Source organism: Helianthus annuus, chromosome 3 (genome assembly GCF_002127325.2).
Source record: "Helianthus annuus cultivar XRQ/B chromosome 3, HanXRQr2.0-SUNRISE, whole genome shotgun sequence".
Classification (NCBI taxonomy): domain Eukaryota; kingdom Viridiplantae; phylum Streptophyta; class Magnoliopsida; order Asterales; family Asteraceae; genus Helianthus; species Helianthus annuus.
Genome location: NC_035435.2, coordinates 121144796 through 121163860, shown reverse-complemented (window position 1 = coordinate 121163860; position 19065 = coordinate 121144796). Strand labels below are relative to the sequence as shown.

General features: G+C 37.8%; 2 protein-coding genes across 3 annotated transcripts; both read right to left on the bottom strand.

Annotated features, from left to right (window-relative positions):
* Positions 1-4770: 4770 nt before the first annotated feature.
* LOC110929585 (pentatricopeptide repeat-containing protein At5g65560) lies at positions 4771-9270 on the bottom strand. Of its 2 annotated transcripts, none has more exons than XM_022172742.2 (3): positions 6224-9270; positions 6072-6135; positions 4771-5265 (listed from the first exon to the last, which is right to left on the bottom strand). In XM_022172742.2, exon 1 carries the CDS (start codon positions 9026-9028, stop codon positions 6323-6325), a length of 2706 nt encoding a protein of 901 aa, XP_022028434.1. In that variant the 5' UTR covers positions 9029-9270; the 3' UTR covers positions 4771-5265; positions 6072-6135; positions 6224-6322. The 2 variants fall into 2 exon arrangements, with proteins under 2 accessions (XP_022028434.1, XP_022028435.1); XM_022172743.2 differs by having other exon boundaries at positions 6072-6132.
* An 8191-nt stretch (positions 9271-17461) lies between these two features.
* Positions 17462-18634, bottom strand: LOC110932001 (uncharacterized mitochondrial protein AtMg00810-like). Its single transcript, XM_022175369.1, has 2 exons — positions 18014-18634; positions 17462-17887 (listed from the first exon to the last, which is right to left on the bottom strand). Exons 1-2 carry the CDS (start codon positions 18632-18634, stop codon positions 17462-17464), a joined length of 1047 nt encoding a protein of 348 aa, XP_022031061.1.
* Between the last annotated feature and the right edge of the window lie 431 nt (positions 18635-19065).

The window sequence follows — 19065 nt, the reverse complement described above, 5'->3', positions numbered from 1 at the left end:
CATCCTAAATTTTTTATTGGATTTGTTTTTTTAAAGCAAACGAAATAAAAGTCTAACCCAATAGCTAAACGCGATTACATACGTGCCCAAGCCCATTATCTTTAGTTTCAGGAAAAATCGCCGTCCGAAGGCTCAATGCGGTAAACGTGATTGGAATCGGATTCGAACTTGATTTGATGGCTTGATTTCGTTACGTGGTTTAATCTAATTGCTAATGTGATGAAGATTTTATAAAATATAACATTACTCAATGGTGTGATCAAATGATATGAAAATGAGATTATGTATCCAATATACTCTAGCAGGTTACGGTCTAAAAAATATAAGAAATTGAAATCAAAGTAAAAAATGACTAGATTTGGATAGACCTAAATAAAAAAGTTTATCATTTCAGTTTGGGTACAAAATGTTGATAGTTGGTTAGACGTGTTGAACCTACTTAAGTTGAATGATACAAAAGATGATTGATACAAAGATCACGTTGAAGGTCAATAGCCTCATAAACCATAATTAAATGGTCAAGTTGGTACAGTATCAACTATCAAAATGTACGTGTTATATGTTAATGATGTGTGTGAGAGAGATGTGACATAAGTTATTAGTCTTTATAGTTGTTCCTCATTGTGTCAATAACCATTTATTTATAAGTTAATAAAAATATGATCGCCTTAGGAACGATTATGTCCATGATTATTTTGGTTATACTAGGAAATTAGCACGATAGTAGTGATTAAGCTTGTATGTTCGATTGATACTTTTTTCATTCTATGATGTCAATGTGTTAATAAAAATAATTAATTGACTAACCGAGAAAAATTGAATAAAAAACTAGTTAACTTATGCTTTCCGTTCCAGTTTAGGTTAAAAATCGTCAAACTAAAACTATAGGTAGTGTCCGTTTTATGGATTGTAATGGAATAAGAATTTACACAAAAATTAAAATTTGATTTGTAATTTAGGTGTGTTTGTTTTGTAAAGTTAACCATCCATGAACAAATTTATAGAGAAAATACAGTTTTTTTGAAGGTTATTTCTAGCCTAAAATGCCTTATCCCTTAAACTAAAATACTTTTAATTATGGTTGTAAAAGTCGCTAGTCGCTTCCTAGTCGGATTTGAGAATACTCGGCCTGGGCGGAGATTACTCGGGAAGTTATTGACCTAGGTGATCAGTACTCAGACCTCAGCAGCCTACCTTGTAGCGAGTACTCGGGGAATACTCGAAGCGTAGACGAGACTTTTACAACCATACTTTTAATATAGAATCTTTTAAACAAGTTACCCTTATAACGATAACCAAAAAACTTATATATTGCTCATGTAAATTTATTGTTTTCAAAATATACACGTACACACAAATAACATTTGTTATTAAAAAAAAAAATAGTACATTCGAGCAAGTTCTATGCCTCAGTTGAACGTCCCTAATTGCAATAAATAAATAACATTAAATGAAGATAATGTTGATAATGATTATTATGTTTACCGTGTATTCATTGCCGAAGATATGATATTTCCACATCATCGTTAGAAACACCTTATAGGCTTCATGATTCAACTATTCTAACTCTTCATACAAACACTACATAAAACAAGTTATTGATGGTTCATCATTCTTGCCTTACGGCAAGTTAAGAAGCAAGATGCTATGAAGACTATAACAAATAATAACAATATAATGCACAACTAAGCATGGCATGATGTGAATGTTTGCATTATATTGTTAAGAGTAAACTACCAAAATGGTCTCTGAGGTTTGGTTACTTTTGTCATTTTAGTCCAAAACTCAAACATTTTGAATCTGGATCTCTGTGGTTTCAATTTTATTGCCATTTTCATTCAAAATCAAAATCTTGCCAGATTTTTTAGTTAACATTCAGCTTTTTTTTTTTTTATCAAAATCTAATCAGATTTTTCAGTTAACATCTAGTTTTTTTTTTTTTTTTCCTCCCTTTTAATGAATGACAAAATAGTCTTTTAACGTTTTATTATAACAAATTAAAAAAATCTGACTATTTTGCCTTTCATTTAAAGGGAGGAAAAAGACAAAAAAAAAAAAAAAAAAAAAACAAACTAAATGTTAACTGAAAAATCTGATTAGCTTTTGCTTTTGGATGAAAATGACAACAAAATTGAAACCACGTGACCCAGGTTCAAAAGATTTGAGTTTTAGACTAAAGTGGCAAAAGTGACCGAACCTCGGGGAGCATTTTGGCAGTTTACTCTATTGTTAATAGGAGTGTTTGTGGTCCGGTTTTTAGGTCAAACTATGAGCCAAACCGTTAACGGTTTTCCATCATAAAAAACCGAAACCAAACCTTTGGAAACTAAAACCAAACCGAACCGTTACTTACGGTTTGATTACACGGTTTAATCCCGACATTAAATAGAACTGAAATATCTAGATATGCATCTAGCTTTTGATGAAGGTGTCTATTAAAAATGTTGCCTATATTACTTTCTTTACATGGTAAAAGTTGGTTCAAATTAACCAAAATTCAATGTTGATTTGGTTTTTTTAATCACAAATGAATAACTTCAGTTTTCTTTTTCCTTTTTTTTTTTTTTTTTTTGAATAACTTCAGTTTCAGTTCAAAACAATAATAAAATTGTATATTGAACACTATAGAGGTTCTACATTTACACTACATAACTAGAAACAAAAACATAAAAAAATATGACCATTGTATGAACTTTAATGGTGCATATGAACTATATATGAAATAAAATATTTAAACATCTAATAGTGCATCTTATGGTCTGGTTCGGTTTGATACGGCCAGTTTCCGATATAAACCATAAACCAAACCGATCACCACGGTTTGAAGATTTTAAAACCAACCAACCAAAAAATAAATAAATAACGGACCCTAAAACCAAACCGATGAGAGGTTTAGACGGTTTCAAACCGAACCATGAGCACCCCTCATTATTAACACAATGTAGATGTTTTTTACATGTCATAAGGCAAACATGTGAACACCAGAAAACAATGACGGATCATGTGAACACCAGAAAACAATGACGGATCCAATAATTTTTTTAAGATGTTTCTTTTAGTAGATTTTCACTAATTTTTTTCAAACCAAGAAGGTTCCTCAAAACCCAAAAAAAACCCTAGATCCGGCCCTGACAGAGAAAGATGTTTTTAAAGATGTTAGAAAGATATGTTGGTTGGATCATATAGCAAGTCAGAGACACATGGTAACTAGTAGACCGTGGACCCCACCTTCTCTACCAAGTGCCATGTAGACCTAGAGTTGCCACCCTCCCCAAATCATGCTCTTTACATATAAGGCTATAGGGTGTGATCATGACTCTCATAACCACCATGACCCTTCACATCAGTGTCATGTCACCCAACTCTAATCCACCATCCAAAACCATTACCCTAACTCCCTAAGACTAGAAGGTATGGGGGCCGGCTTGGCCCGGCGCCGGACCCCCACACCGCCCCCCTCTTCCGGCTTCCGTCACAAACGGCGACCCACAGCCGGGTCCGCCGTGCCTCCTTCTTCCTTTTCCTCTCACATATACCTATACATATATACATATATATACATAAAGGGGTTCATCCCCCACCCCCCTAGGTCCATCCCCTCCAAGCCACTCCTACGTGGCGCCTATGTGGCGGCTCATCCCCTCCAAGCCCATCCAAACCATACCTTCTAGTCTAAGGGTGTGGTCATGACCCAAAGTACTAGCCCCTTATTTATTTTAATTTATCTTTATTTAAAGAAAAAGGAAATGATTTCTGAAAACTGGAAAGGAGGACCATTGTTGACATAGTTTAATCCATGCAAACCATGGTGTGTAGCCTTTCATTCATGTTCCTAGGTGGCGAATCATGTCCCAACCATGACCCCACACCCTTTAGCCTAATAAGTAGAAATTGTAGAATACAAACAACATAAAGTTGGTAAGTCATTCACTAAGGTCAAACAACATTACAACAACACAACCCTTCTAATAAAGACTTGCAAAATATTTTAGTATTTCTTTTGTTTTTCATTATCATTATACTTTCAAAATATATTGCTCATCCATCTCTCTTGTGTCTGAATAAGGATGTTTTAGTGATACCTGAAAATAAGAGCTAACTACCAATACCATAGAAGGGACATTGGATGATGATGATGATACGTAGTGAACAAATTAACACGCTATACACCGTTGTGTATCTCATGTGGTTAAGTCCGAGTTGATGTAGAAAAGGTCCAGTGTGCGCTAGTAAAAAACGAGATCAATACGCAGTGAAGAAATTAACACAATATACAATGTTGTGTATCACAAGTCCGAGGTGATTATAAAAAATCCTGCGCGCAAGTAAAAAGTAAAAACGCAATAAAGATTCAGCATATCTTACGAGTATAGGTGAACTTTTTTTTTTTCTAGCACAAGTGTAGAAGCATATTTTGTGACTTTACTATCAAAAGACCCTTGTTGGCTTTAACATCAAGAGCTGATGACCTTCTGGTGTATTGGCAGCCCCAGGTTCGAGTCTCGCTTGGAGCAAAATTGCTCTAAGTTAAGCCAGGGGTTTTGCCACAGGCGGTGGGTTTCCTCTGGAATGGTGGGCTGGTGGCGGACTGGCGGGCCGGGTCACAAGCGATGTCTTCGTTCACGGGCGTGGGTAGCCTTTTGTCATTGGGTTTACCCGGATAATCGGGCTTTTGTTGGTAGTTAAAAAAGGGCTTTAATCTCAAGAGTCAAAACCAATAGATAAAGAACATAAATTTCAGATATAGAGAATCAATAAAAACGCAAATGAAAAACAAATCCAACAATAGCCATGGATCACTTTGTTGCAAATTATTCATATATTTGGTACATAACAAACAGTTTCTAACAAGTACAAATAACTTCGGCGCAAATTCGCAACCAAAATCATCTTCTGGAAGAAAAAATGGTTGACCTTAAAAGTCAAAACAGCTTCACAACATATGTGAAGCAGCAGAAGATAAAAAAATTGTAGTTGTAAGCTATTACTCGATCTATTTGAACATGCTTGAGCTTTTAATAACAAAGAAAAATCTAATGTAAAACTATCAGTAAAGAAAACCTCATTCTACTATGGCTTCTAACGGTTTAAAGAATGTATCTACTAAAGCAAAAAACCGATAAACTTGCCTCACATTCGTAGATGGCAAGAAACACTTCATCTTGCTACAAAATTGGAACCTGAGAGCAAGCTTATCAGTAGAAATAAATCCAACACCAAGTTCTCTCCATTCTACAAGTAAACCTTTTGTCGAATCTCTGAATCCTGCAATTGGAAAACGTGTTGATAAAATCGATAAACATAGGGGTGCAAACGAGCCGAGCTACTCGCGAGCTACTCAAGCTCAGCTCGAAAAAAAGCTCGAACGAGCCGAGCTTAAACGAGCCCGAGCCCGAGCCCGAGCCTAAAAACAAGCTCGTTTACTAAACGAGCCCGAGCCCGAGCCCGAGCTTCTCTTATCGAGCTTGAGCCGGCTCGCGAGCCTAAACGAGCTTTCTATTTATATATTTTTTATTAATATATTAAACATATATTTATATAATAATAATAATTACCATTTATATAAATATAAAAAATAACTAAATTATATGCATAATAATAATTATAATTAATATAAATTAATTAATAAATACTAAACGAGTCGAGCCCGAGCCGAGCTCGAGCTTGAAAAATTACCTTCGAGCCGAGCTCGAGCTCGAGCTTTCATATGTTAAACGAGCTCGAGCTCAAGCCTGGTCGAGCTCGGGCTCGGCTCGGCTCGTTTGCACCCCTAGATAAACATCATGTCACCATTAAGCAGGTAACATAAGTTGAAACATTAATGACCATATGTAAACGAAAAAAAGTATTGAGTACCATATCAGGACAATTTTTTATTATACAAGTGCTTTTAGGCATTACGCTTCTATTATAAATTTCAATCATTACGTTCAACAAATTATGCCAGAACAGAAAATAAACATAAATAAGAACATAAATTGAAACATAAATAAAAAAAATTAATATACACCATATATTCAGAACTTTAAAAGAATGGGAATATAAATCTAATCAGCAACTTCAGTATTCACCTGAAAACGATCATGTTCTATCACATCTTTCCAAAACTCGTTGGTGTGCTTCATCCAGAAACTTCTGTACCAAATTTGACCAACTGATTAGACCATGTTTTTCTAGAAGCATTATCATAAAGTCAACATGCATAAATGAACCATATTCATACCTTTATAAACCGGTTATCTTCGGCTCATCGCCAAGAGTTTGCATAGCTGGAAACAGGTGCCAGCTCATATTTATATACAACTTTTCATATAGAGAAACCTTAACCGGTTGACTTACTTCTGTATTGCTTCAATTTATCAACAACCTCATGAATATCACAACTCTCATTGGCTGCTGCTGAAATATCTTTTGCCAACATTACATATGTCTGAAAACTAGGATTAATATTCTTCGATCCCATTATTTGAATAAACTGCACGCACGTATCCACATCAGCCTCCTTAAGAACCCCATCAATCAAGACCGTCCAAACAATCTCATCTGCATCCCATCGTTGATCCAGCATCTTCTCAAATAACTCACGAGCTTTACTCACTTGCCCGTTTTTGCATAAACCACAAATAATTGCTTTATACGATTGGATATTAGGTTCAAACCCTTCTACCGTCATCAAATTAAAAAACTCCAAAGCGGTTTCCACTTTTAAGTTATTACTGTGAACAACTATAAGTGAAGCGTATATGTTCATATCCGAACTTATAAACTTTGCTTTCATGTTGTTGAACAATTCAACTGCCTCGCTACTCTTTCCTTCTTTACACAAACCAACAATTATTTCACTGTAAGTGTCAACCGTCGGTTTACAACCGTGTTCCGACATTTTAACGAAAAGATCAGCGAAAGTCAACCCTTTCTCATCTGATCTGCAATGTGTCCGGCTTTCATTTTCTAAACCTTTCTTCAAGATACAAAAAGTTCGGTAATTGGGTTTGCATCCCCTTTTGATCATACTTTGAAGAAGTGAAAATGCGTGATCCACTTGATATAGTGAAATATATCCATTAATCAATGAAGTATATGTCACATGATCGGGAACGATTCCATTATTTTCCATTTCTTTAAGTAATATTTCTGCTTCATCTACCCTACCCTCCAAACACAACCCGTAAATTAACGAACTATAAGTTAATAAATTCGGCAGGCAATTCTTTTTCTCCATTTCATTAAAAATCTTGAATGCAAAATCAACGTTGCCATTTCGACAAAGCCCGTCAATTAAAGATGTGTAAGTAATCACGTTCGGAGACACGTTTTTCTCTACCATTTCCTCGCATACCTTCTGCGCTTCACTCAACTGATTCTGTTTCGATAAACAAGATATGATTGCATTGTAAGTTTCAGTCTCAGGCCTGCAATTATGCGTTTCCATTTTTTCCAATAACAAAAGTGCGGCTTCTACCTCCCCCTTTTTGCAATGACCATCTATTAAACTAGTAAAATGAACCTTATTAGGTGTCAATCCTTGGTCAACCATTTCACGGAAAAAAGTCAACGCTCCATCAAGATCACCCGTTTGACATAACCCTGAAATAAGTTCAGCGTAAGTCCACTCATCCGGTTTGCATCCATTTGCCTTCATCAAGCTTAATAATCGTACTGCGTTATTTACATCCCTTTGTTTAAGGAATCCGATAATTAAGATATTATACGAAACAACCGTTGGCAAAGGGCCTACTTTCGTCATTTTACTCAAAAGAACCATACCCTTCTGAAAGTTTTTCATCAAGCACAAGATTCTAATGATTTCATTGTATGTTACAACATTTGACAAATTACCATGTTGCTCCTCCATCCAATAAAAAATCATAAAAGCAGCATCAAACCGCCCTATCTCGCCTAACCCATATATCAAAGCATTATAAGTAACCGTGTTCGGAATCAAACCATCTTTTAACATCTTATGGTAAAATCCAATTGCTAATCGGGCTTGTCTGGCACAGAAAAGCCCGCTTATAAGAGCCGTATAGATCTGCACATTTGGCGAACAACTCATTGTCCTCATAATAATTACAAGATCAATAGCCTTTTTCACGAGCCCACTTGCGCATAACGAAGAGATTGGGACCGTGAACGTATAAACAGTCGGCTCAATGTTTTTGTCCATCATTTCCTTGAGCATGTCCAACCCCTCATCAACCCGACCCACGCTGCATAACCCGTTTATAAGATTAGTGTATGTCGCTGCATTCGGATCGCACCCTTCCTTCACCATCCGGTCAAACACGTTAAAAGCAGATTCTAAATCTCTATTCCGACAATACCCAAGAATCATAGAACTGAAAGTGAAAACATCCGGACACAAATCATATTCACCCATCTGATCAAGAAACGTTTTCGCCTCTTGAACCTTCCCCTTTTTACACAACATGTTAATCACGGTATTAAACGTTAACAAATTCGGTTTAACCCCATAACTTACCATCTGCATAAACAAATCCCGCGCAGCCTCAATCATTTCAAACTTCCCCATTCGAATCAACAACGTGTTAGAGCTATACAAACTGTAACCAAGCCCTTTACGTCTAAGCCCGTTTAAATACTCAACAACCCCTAAAACCTCATCCTCATTCCCACACTGTTTCACCATCAAAACAGTAATGTGATCCGTATCGCTAAACCGGCCTTCGCTAACTAACCTACTTAACATCAGCTTATAACAATTCAAATCATGCTTGTAACAATCAGTTTTTGATATCCAATAAAAGAAGCGAATAACTACATCTATGTTTTTATGGGAGGTAACAATTCTGGCAACATGGGTATGCTGGATTTTGTGACTAACATGCTTAAGTTCTTTGTTTTTATACCAATGAGGATCAGATAAGATTCTTGAAACATTACTGACTAAATTAGGGTATGTAGAGTTAGCATAAAGATTGGATTTTGATGAAAATTTGAGAGAACCCAATAAAGGGGGGTATTTTCTGATATGAAAAAGAGACTTGGGGTTTAAGGGTTTTACCATTTCGTAATGAGAGATTGAGGCTTCACTCGTGAGACTGTTACCCAACGAGCTAGGGTTTTGTTTTGAGATTTGGGCAGACGGCTGTGAAGGAATCAGTTGAGGTTCTTCTTTTCTTCCGGTTTTAGTGCATCAACTAGACAACCAACTGAAGGAAGGAGGTGCTCATAAACAACACTTGGAATCCCCCTTTGTAAATGTGTGTAGGATAGTCTTACACGATATGAGTTGGTTGGCTTATGTCCGGGTCATGTGTTTTTGCCGGTTGGAAATTAAGTTAAGGGGGAAAGGGTGTTCTCGGTTCGTGATTCGGGTTCATCAGGTTGGGCGGAGCATTGTCGCAATTGGCTCAAGATGGGGATCGGGATGAGAAATTTAGATAGCGAACCAAATGTTGAAGCTGACGAGATAACATTTATCTTTTTGACCATTTTAATTTTGAAATATTGGATTTTAATAATTCAAACTATTCGTCCTTGGCTGTCAACAATTTCAACTTCAAAAATAATCAGCGGCAGTCCCAACTATTAACATATGGGCCTCCAATAGACCCTAACTAACAGAACCCTAACGCTGTTAGTTTTCGATCGCCGGAAAACCGTTTTTTGCCAGAAAAAAGCTCTTAAAGGTCTGATATAAGGTTATAAAGAGGTTTGGGACGGAAATGTTGAGTTTTCCGACCAAAAAGTTGAGTTTTCCGGCAAACAAGAAGTTTTTCGACGGAAAAGGAGTTTTCTGACGACTTTAATAAAAAGGCTTTTACTAGAAAAATGTTCTTAAAGATCCGTAATAAAGTTACAAAGAGGTTTGAGACGAAAAGGTTGAGTTTTCTGGCCAAAAACGTGTTTCTGGCGACCGGAGACTAACGATGTTAGGGTTCTGTTAGTCAGGGTCCATTGGAGGCCAATATGTTAATAGTTGGGACTGTCAGTGGTTATTTTTAAAGTTGGGACTGTTGACGACCAACATTGAATAGTTAGAATTATTAATCCAATATTCCTTTAATTTTTTACGTTAATTGTACCGTAGGTTTATAGAGAAAATTATATTAGTTTTTTATACTACAAATTTTTTTTTGATTAAAATATCATTCCACACGAAAAAGGGCAATTACAAAGCAATGGCAGGTAGTCGGGCAACAAGTTGCGCCGCCACCCCCTTTTGAATAGAAAAACCAATTCTAATAAATACAAAGTTTGAAACCTTTAGCGACGAAGAATTACTATTAACGACTTTTTGAACCCGATTCAAAAGTCGCACAGCGTCAGGAGCGAGACCACCAAAGGTATCAAACGCAAACGGGACAAACACATGTTGATTCTCCAGGCAGGCTTTCTCATGTTTTGCCACTTTGCTCGCCTCCGCCTTGAGCACCGCTTGCCCTACGACAAAGCCCTTGTCCTTGAGCCCGACAAGGGGGGAGACTCCAGTTAGGTCTACACAAGCGTGTTTCCCCCCTTCCCATCCAAACACAAAGATGTCCGCCGGGCGTAAAGTGGACCTCCCCTCTAATGGGTCAGTCAAGAAATTAACTGGAGCCTCCTTTTTCATCATTCTAATCTATTTTTTTTTTCACCAACAACTATTTTCTACTCTTCTACTTAAATATCTTCTAATAATTAGATAGATCCAAAACAAAAATCAAAGGCCATATGCAAATCCTCTAAGTCGAAGGGTGGTTCAAGTTTGAGCCAAAATGAAACAGTTTTGCCACAACCGTTTTTAATATCCACGATTCTGCCCATAGCATCCACGTGCGCCAAACATGCCTATTCAAATTGCACCAGGTCAGTTCACATTTCTCACACAACACGAACCACCATTTGACTATATTACATATTGTTACCCAAACGCCTGCTACCAAAACCTACCATACCATAACCAATCTATGTTAAAGAAAGCCAGCTCCCGACTAATGATGATGAAGATATGGATGAAGAACAGGAAGAAGAAGATTTGGATGATAGTGAAAACCTCATTATATAAATATACGAAAGTTCTCAAAAAGATGGCCTCAACCAAACAAGAAATAGCTTTGGCTAAGACTTTTCTTTGTATTTATGAAGACCCAAACGTCGAATATCAACAAAATGTTGGAAAATCAATGAATGGATATTTAGTTAATTTATAATTAAGTGAAATTATAATTACTAATTAAACTCTTCATATGGTGAAACTCTTAAGTATAGTTTTAATGATTACATTTGATGAGTTTTATTAGAGTTTAAGTCTATAATTATTGAGAATCTTAACTCTTCATATGGTGAAACTCTTGATGACATTTGATGAGTTTTATTAGAGTTTAAGTATATAATTATTGAGACTCTTAACTCTTTAAATGACTCTTGGATATTTAGAACACTATGTGCCTCATATGAAAAGTACACTAGAGAAATACAAGAGACATGATATAAGGAAAATTCATCAATACATGGAGAGTTCTTAGAAAAGATGAAATACCTGAAGACCCATGTGTTGGGTACTTAGAGAGATATGTTTTCTCTATACGATTTGATCGCCTTCGTATCATAATTTTTCACAAGTTGTAACACTATAATTTAATCCGGTGTAACCTCGGGCGCGTTGCCATCTCCTGCAGTACAGACTACTTCGGCTGTTGTATCTTGGGAGACAGACGCGTCGTCTTTGGTAGAGGCGTGAAATCTGTTTTAAGGGAAGCTCCTCAACCAAAATTGTCAACGTTTTAATATTTAGAATAATATTTGTAAGGACCTTCAAAAATGTCCCTAACCAACCTATAAATATAAACTCGGACCCCTAAAACCCTACTGTACATGAAAAACCAAGAAAAACAAGAAAATTTGGTTTTAGGCGGGCCGCGTAAGGGATAGCTTAACCTTACGTGGGCCGCTACAACTTAATGAACAACCGGATAAGTTTTAGGGTTCTAGGCGGGTCGCGTAAAACTTAAAGGATGCTTACGCGGGCCGCGCCAACTTATATTTGACCGGATAAGTATTCCGGGACCACGTGTTGACCACCTGGTGACCCTACTTGTGACCAACCAGACCTACGCCTAGACTAGGCGGCCTCGCGGGCCGCGTGAGATTTATGTGTGGGTTTACGCGGGCCGCGTAAAACCCAATTTCAGGCTATAAATAGCCTAGCTCAGGGACTTTCATTCTGTGTCGACGAAACTTTCAAAATACGAAGTTAGGCTGCTCAAAATCATAATTTCATATAGTGAGGTGCTGCCACAATATCGGGTATTAACTCGATCGCTGCTACGATTAAATATCCGATCGATTGAAACTATCCAATGGATGTTTAAGTGCTGCCCGCATTAGGGTTATACTTTGTCATTCGTCGTTAATTCGATGGATGTTTAGTATGGCCCTTTGTCATTCGTTGTGAGGGTTGTATCTCGTGAGTTATCGTAAATGCTGTATTAGTTACTAACCTGGTTCGTGTGCATTGTTGTTTAAACTAGGTTATTCGGCTTATCAGTAGGCAAAACCCTGCCTGTATAAACTTGCAATGTGAGTCATTCTCTCTCTTTTTTTTTTTATCAAACTTGCTTTCAAAATTATGTTTGTTTTCAAAGTTATAATTACAGGGATTAAGTCTTTGTAGTTTTCAATTACAGCCGGTATGTGGGGTTTTGTATACATTACTTGATAATCATCACCATTGGACAACGGGTTAGCCAATGGGTGATATGACCATAGTCACAGAAACGAGTCGAGTGACAAATATCGTTGGGTAATTGGTTGATATATAAACATTGTAATCGCTCTTAATACTGTATATTATAACAATGGGTCATTTTATCAAAATGAATGATTCACTCAGTATTTCCCCGCTGACAAAATATTTTTACAACATGTTTCAGGTGACCTACTATGAATCAGGAACAAGTGCTATGGAGCACTTTCAAGCTTGAAATAGTGGCTCAAATAAATGAATAAATAAACATGTTTTGTAAAATAAAGAAATTATGAAATTCCTCCACTGTATATTACGGGGTTTATCCCGAATTATAAAATAAATAATACTCTGGCATTTTCAAGTTTAAAACGATACTGTTAAGACTTCCGCTGTAAACAAAAATACCACGGGTTTTCTGTCCCGCGGCTCCTGAACCGGGTCAAACCGGGCGCGGGGGTCGTGACAGAAAAAGGTGGTATCAGAGCCACCGGTTTAAGCCAATTAAGTATTTAGAAATACTTAATTTATCAAATTGCCATTATGTGATTTTGTGAAATTTTTAGTTTACAAAATTTTAACTTAGGATTGTGTGCGTCTTCGTGTGTGCTAACAGCATGAACGAACTATCAGAAGCCCTACAGAATATTTCAATCCATAGTACAGATATGGATATCACCAGTATTACTACTGGGTACCAGGCAGATGTGGAGGAGCCTATGGTATTTAAAGCCCAACCTCAGGAAAAACCAAAAGTAGCGAAAAAGAGACATAGGTGGGTAGGTTGGAGGCGTGTACGCAGAAAGAAGCCAGCAACACAGAAAACTATGAAAAAGGAAGATCCAAAAGATAAGGGAAAGGGAATAGAAACTGGGGAGAGTTCCAGGCAAAACCAGGAACCACTATCTTGGGAAGAAGAGTTGGATCGTAAACTGGCACTAGGTGACATCATCGGACCTGCCGATGAAACTCTCTTTAACTACCCAGCAGAAGCCCTACTGCCTGTTAACCTAGAACCTGCCATTTCAGACCCTATTATGCACCCTAGACCTTTACCAGGAGCACTAGAGGAGTGGTGGACTGCCGACTGGCAATTTCAGAACATTATGAATAGCCCTAACACCTTTCTCCCTCAATTCAACCCGGAACCTGTCCCAAACCCACCAATGAGCTATGAAAACTTAGCTGAACTCCGCCACTATGGCGAGGAGATGGTGGATGCCGGAAATAGGATTCGGGAGGTAGGAGAACAGATCTCCTGGAAGTACGACGAGAGGGAACGTCGTTTCTGAAATGCCAGCTAACAGGGATTGCATGGGATGGTGTGGTTGTAGTGTATAATAATAGTAAAATAGTTTAAAAATAAAGCGTTGTAAGATAATCAGTGTGTATGGACGCATACTACTAAAATTATATAAAATCAAATAGTCGCAAAGACGACAGTTTTGGCTGTACATGTTTGTGTGATTATGTGTTCCTTTATTGATTTTTTTTGCGTTATTTAACTACTTGTTAATATACAGAATGGGTAAGCAAAAGCTTTCGGATATTTATCATCAACTAGATCATGCCCAAAAGGATAAGAGAACCTCGTCCCAATCAAATTCCTCAAGATATTCAGTGAATACTAATGAAGGAATATTTATTCGTAAGGCACACTATGAAAACCCACTTACTCCCAAGAAGAGAGATTGGATTATTAGAAAAGGTCACGAGAAAATAGGGACATCCAATTCGAAAGAAGTGATAATTAATAAAAAGTCTCAGGAAATAGGTAAAAACCCGCCATGGGAAGATGAATTAGATGAAAAAATGGTCAGATCTTTATATGTTAGCCACTACAGCAGCAAATCTCGATCCTTAATTAAGATAAGCTGCCAAACCTAGATGAACCATGAAAGTTAAATAAATAAGTACGAGGCAATAAAATAAATATAGAGTATAACCGTTGTAGTTAAAATAAAATAATAGTATGTCTTTGAATTTCAGTTGTAAAATAGATCTATAAGTTTGTTGTGTTTGCTATTTTAAATAAAGTTTGGTTGTACAATGTACCAAAGTGTTTGTAGTAAATAATAGTTCGTGATTGATACACATCCAGATGGAACACACTGTTAATGAACCAGTTAACGAAGCTAACCAATCGGAACACAATAATGAGGATCACTTCCTAAACCGGCAAGACATAGAAAACATCGTTGCTCAGGGAATAGTTAATGCTATTCCAGCAATCGTCGCTGCAGTAAAAAGCCCTGTTAAGCCTTCGCAAGCTCACCCTAGTAAACGTACGCATGACGATACTGCCAGTAATAGTATCAATGGAGGCGGTAATAATAATAACGGAATTCAAGCCCCGATACATAAAAGAATGAAAGCTGCAACACCTGGTTGCACTTATAAAGAGTTCCTTGCCTGTAAACTAGTTGAATTTGCAGGCAATGAAGGGGCAACTGCGGCACTACGTTGGTTAGAGAAAACCGAGGCAGTAATCAAAATAAGTAAATGTGCCGAGGAGGATAAAGTCATGTACGCTTCTCACCTTTTCAAGGAAGAAGCATTAGAATGGTGGAATACAGTATTGCAAGCTAAGGGAAGTGACATGGCCTATGCCATGAGTTGGGAGGAATTTAAACGTCTGGTAGAAAGGAAATTCTGCCCTGAATACGAAAAAGAGCAGATGGCGAATAAATTTCTGAGCCACCGGATGGTGAATATGGATTGTCGAGGGTATACTTCAAAATTCCTTGAGTATGCCAGAATTGTACCTACTCTGGCTTCGCCAGAACCAGTACTTATCTCTCGCTATATCTGGGGTTTGATTAGCGAGATTCGTGATATTGTCAAAGCTGTGAGACCCAGCACGATTGATGATGCAGTAGAGTTAGCTAATACTCTGACTGACGGATTAGTACGTACGCGGGAGGAAAATAGGAAGAAGGAATTAGCTCAGAAAATTACCCAAGGATTTCGTGTGGGTAATAATAGTAATTTCAAGAAAAGAGGAACTGGACAATCATCTACTCCGCCATTCTGCAGGAACTGCAGAAAGAAACATTTTGGAAAATGTAATGAAAACTGTAACTTTTGCAAAGTTGCAGGACATCGTGAAGAGAATTGCTGAAAGAAAACAACAGTCTGTTTCAACTGCGGAGAAACTGGTCATTTCAGACCAGAATGCCCTAAATTGGTTAAACCAACAGATACCAAGGCAAAACCTGCAGAAGGAACTACTAAGAAAAATGCAAGAGCCTTTCAATTGACTACGCAGGAAGCCGAACTAATTCCGGACGTCATAGCTGGTACGTTCTTAGTTCACAACGTTTATGCAAAAGTATTATTTGACTCTGGTGCAGACCAAAGTTTTATAAATACTTCGTTCTGCCAAGCTCTTAATTTACCTTTAACCAACCTTAGGCAGATTTTCACAGTCGAAACGGCAGATGGGAATTCTGTTAAGACTTCCACTGTAAACAAAAATACCACGGGTTTTCTGTCCCTTGGCTCCTGAACCGGGTCAAACCGGGCGCAGGGGTCGTGACAATATTAATCCATCAGGCGTCATTTCCTACATGCATTTGCATATTCTCTAACCTAATTTCCCCCATTCCCTTTTCTGTTGTATTTCTTTAATCCCTTATCATCAACTCTATAATTTAGACGTTCTTGGTGCGGATGTTTGATTTATTGATTCTGCATTGTAATTTCATTTGCTATAATACATAATAAAGTGATTAGAGGGATTATTGCAGCTGATCATTACCATCGACAACTGAGTGAGATAAACTGGTTTAATTTCGTTAATCAAAAGCATGCTGGATAAAATCTCTCAAAGGTCCTTGCCATGTGGTCAAATTTTAAAAACTAAATAAATGCTACTTTGGGGAAACAAGTGATACATTACACATCTTTGAAAACACATGTTTGATTAAGGGGATCTATCATCCATGAATGTTATTTTTGTTTGTCTGAATACAATAATATCTCGTTTGGTAAGTGTTCATGAACAGTTCATGAACACATATATTTCTTTTAACAAACGAACACGAACAAGGCCTTGTTCATGTTCGTTCGGTTTGTTTGCAGCCCTAATTATGCTTGAAACTATTTGGCACTAATACGGATTTACCATGGATATAGGTAAGCTTCTTAGGTGAACAAACATCAGTAATTGGTAACCCTTTTGCAGTGGTACGCATAATCGCATTCTAGTATTTCATTTATACAAATATCTGTTTATTTGCATATGTGTTTGGCATGATGAGTAAGGTGTGTCCAGTATGTCTTTAAATTCATATCTAATCGATGTTTTCTATTTTCGTGCATGACACCACACCTATGGGTAAATGTCTTTTAAGTTAAACATGGTTTTGCAAGTTTAGTTTCAATAACTATACCTAGTGGTCCATACGTGTTTTTTTTTTTCTGTAATAGGACAGGGCTTCTTGTGCCCATACTAGACCTTGAATAGTTACTCGTCTTAATGTTGTATCCTACCTTTTATATAAAATATCACAAAGTTTAGGATGGCTTGTACCCATTCTTTGTTTGCCGCCTCGCTTGCGGTATGCACATATAACATACATATGTGTAGAATGATGTGAATCAATAGTTGTTGATCTCTTATTCATTATTGGTATAATATACATTGTGGTAATTACAATCATAAATACAAGATAATATCCTATACTACAAAAGGTATATTCTGTAATATTCCATTACACCCCCGGAGTCGAACCAAGAGGTGGCTGAATGTTGAGACTGGAACAAAATTCATCGAACAAAATCCTTGGCAGGCCTTTGGTGAAGATGTCTGCAATTTGGAACCGAGTTGATGTATGAGAACTCTAATGTCGCCCCGCTGAATATGCTCTCGGACAAAGGGAATATCCAACTCAATATGCATGGTACGCTGATGCTGCACTGGTTTCCTGAGAGATAGATAGCACTAATGTTGTCATAATAAACGAGCGTTGCCGTCTTCAACGGGCGGCGAAGCTCTAAGAGAAGATTCTGAAGCCAACAGACTTCTGCAACTATATTTGCTACTGCATGGTATTCTACTTCGGCACTTGATCTGGAGATAGTCGACTGGCGTTTAGAGAACCAGGATAAAAGATTGGGACCCATGTAAACACAGTAACCTGAGGTGGACCGATGTGTATCGGGGTATCCAGCCCAGTCTACATCAGTGTAAGCCTGTAGTTAAACATCTGCGCAAGAAGAAAGCGCAAGACCAAAACTCGATGTTCCCTGAATGTATCGAATTATTCGTTTGAGGGCATTCCAATGATCTATTTTCAGACCATGCATGTGCATACAAACCTGTTGAACTGCATAGCTGATGTCAGGTCTGGTGAAGGTGAGATACTGAAGGGCACCCGCCAAACTTCGGTACAACGTAGAATTATGGAAGGGCTCACTAAAGATGGCGCTGAGTTTGGACTTTGTGTTAACAGGAGTGGCAACGGGGTTGCAAGTTTGCATACCTGCACGAGCAATAATGTCCAAAGCATAAGAGTGTTGAGACAGAAACAATTTGTCACCGGTATGAGTGACATTTATACCCAAGAAGTAATTGAGAGGTCCAAGTTCTTTCATAGCAAATTCAGCCGCGAGGCTGGACATGAGAGACACGCGGAGTGCGTCAGATGAGGTGGTTAGCATAATGTCATCCACATAAATAAGTAAATATGCAATATCACCCCAGTGATGATATGTAAATAGAGAGTTGTCACATTTACTTTGAATAAAGCCAATGGAAATGATGAAATCTGTGAACCGTTGGTACCATGCTCTAGGCGGCTGCTTGAGACCGTATAATGATTTCTTAAGAAGACATACATGATCTGGGTAGTCCCTGTGACGAAATCCCATAGGTTGGTACATGTATACCGTTTCTGTAAGGTTCCCATGAAGATGACGTCCAGTTGACGAATCGACCATGCTTGAGATAGAGCTAGAGATAAAACCGTGCGAATAGTAGCTGGTATTACAACCGGGCTAAAGGTTTCCCCACAGTCCATGCCAATTTCCTGATTACGACCGTCATATACCAGCTGTGCCTTATACCGTTCCAAAGTGCCATCAGACCTGTATTTGTGGCGAAATAGCCACATGCTTCGAATAACATGCATATCTGGTCGCCTTGGGACAAGTTCCCAAGTCTTGTTTTTAATTAAGGAATTAAACTCGTTGGACATAGAATTAAACCATTCCGGTTAGACAAGGCATCTTTGGGATGTGATGAAGTACCTGACGCGCCCGTGTCCATTGTCTAAGACGGATCATTCTGATGAAGAGCCAAATTATAAAGTGCCTGTGCAATGTCCTGTGTTGTAGGATTGGGCCGAGGATGAGTGGCTCGGTCTTGGGCC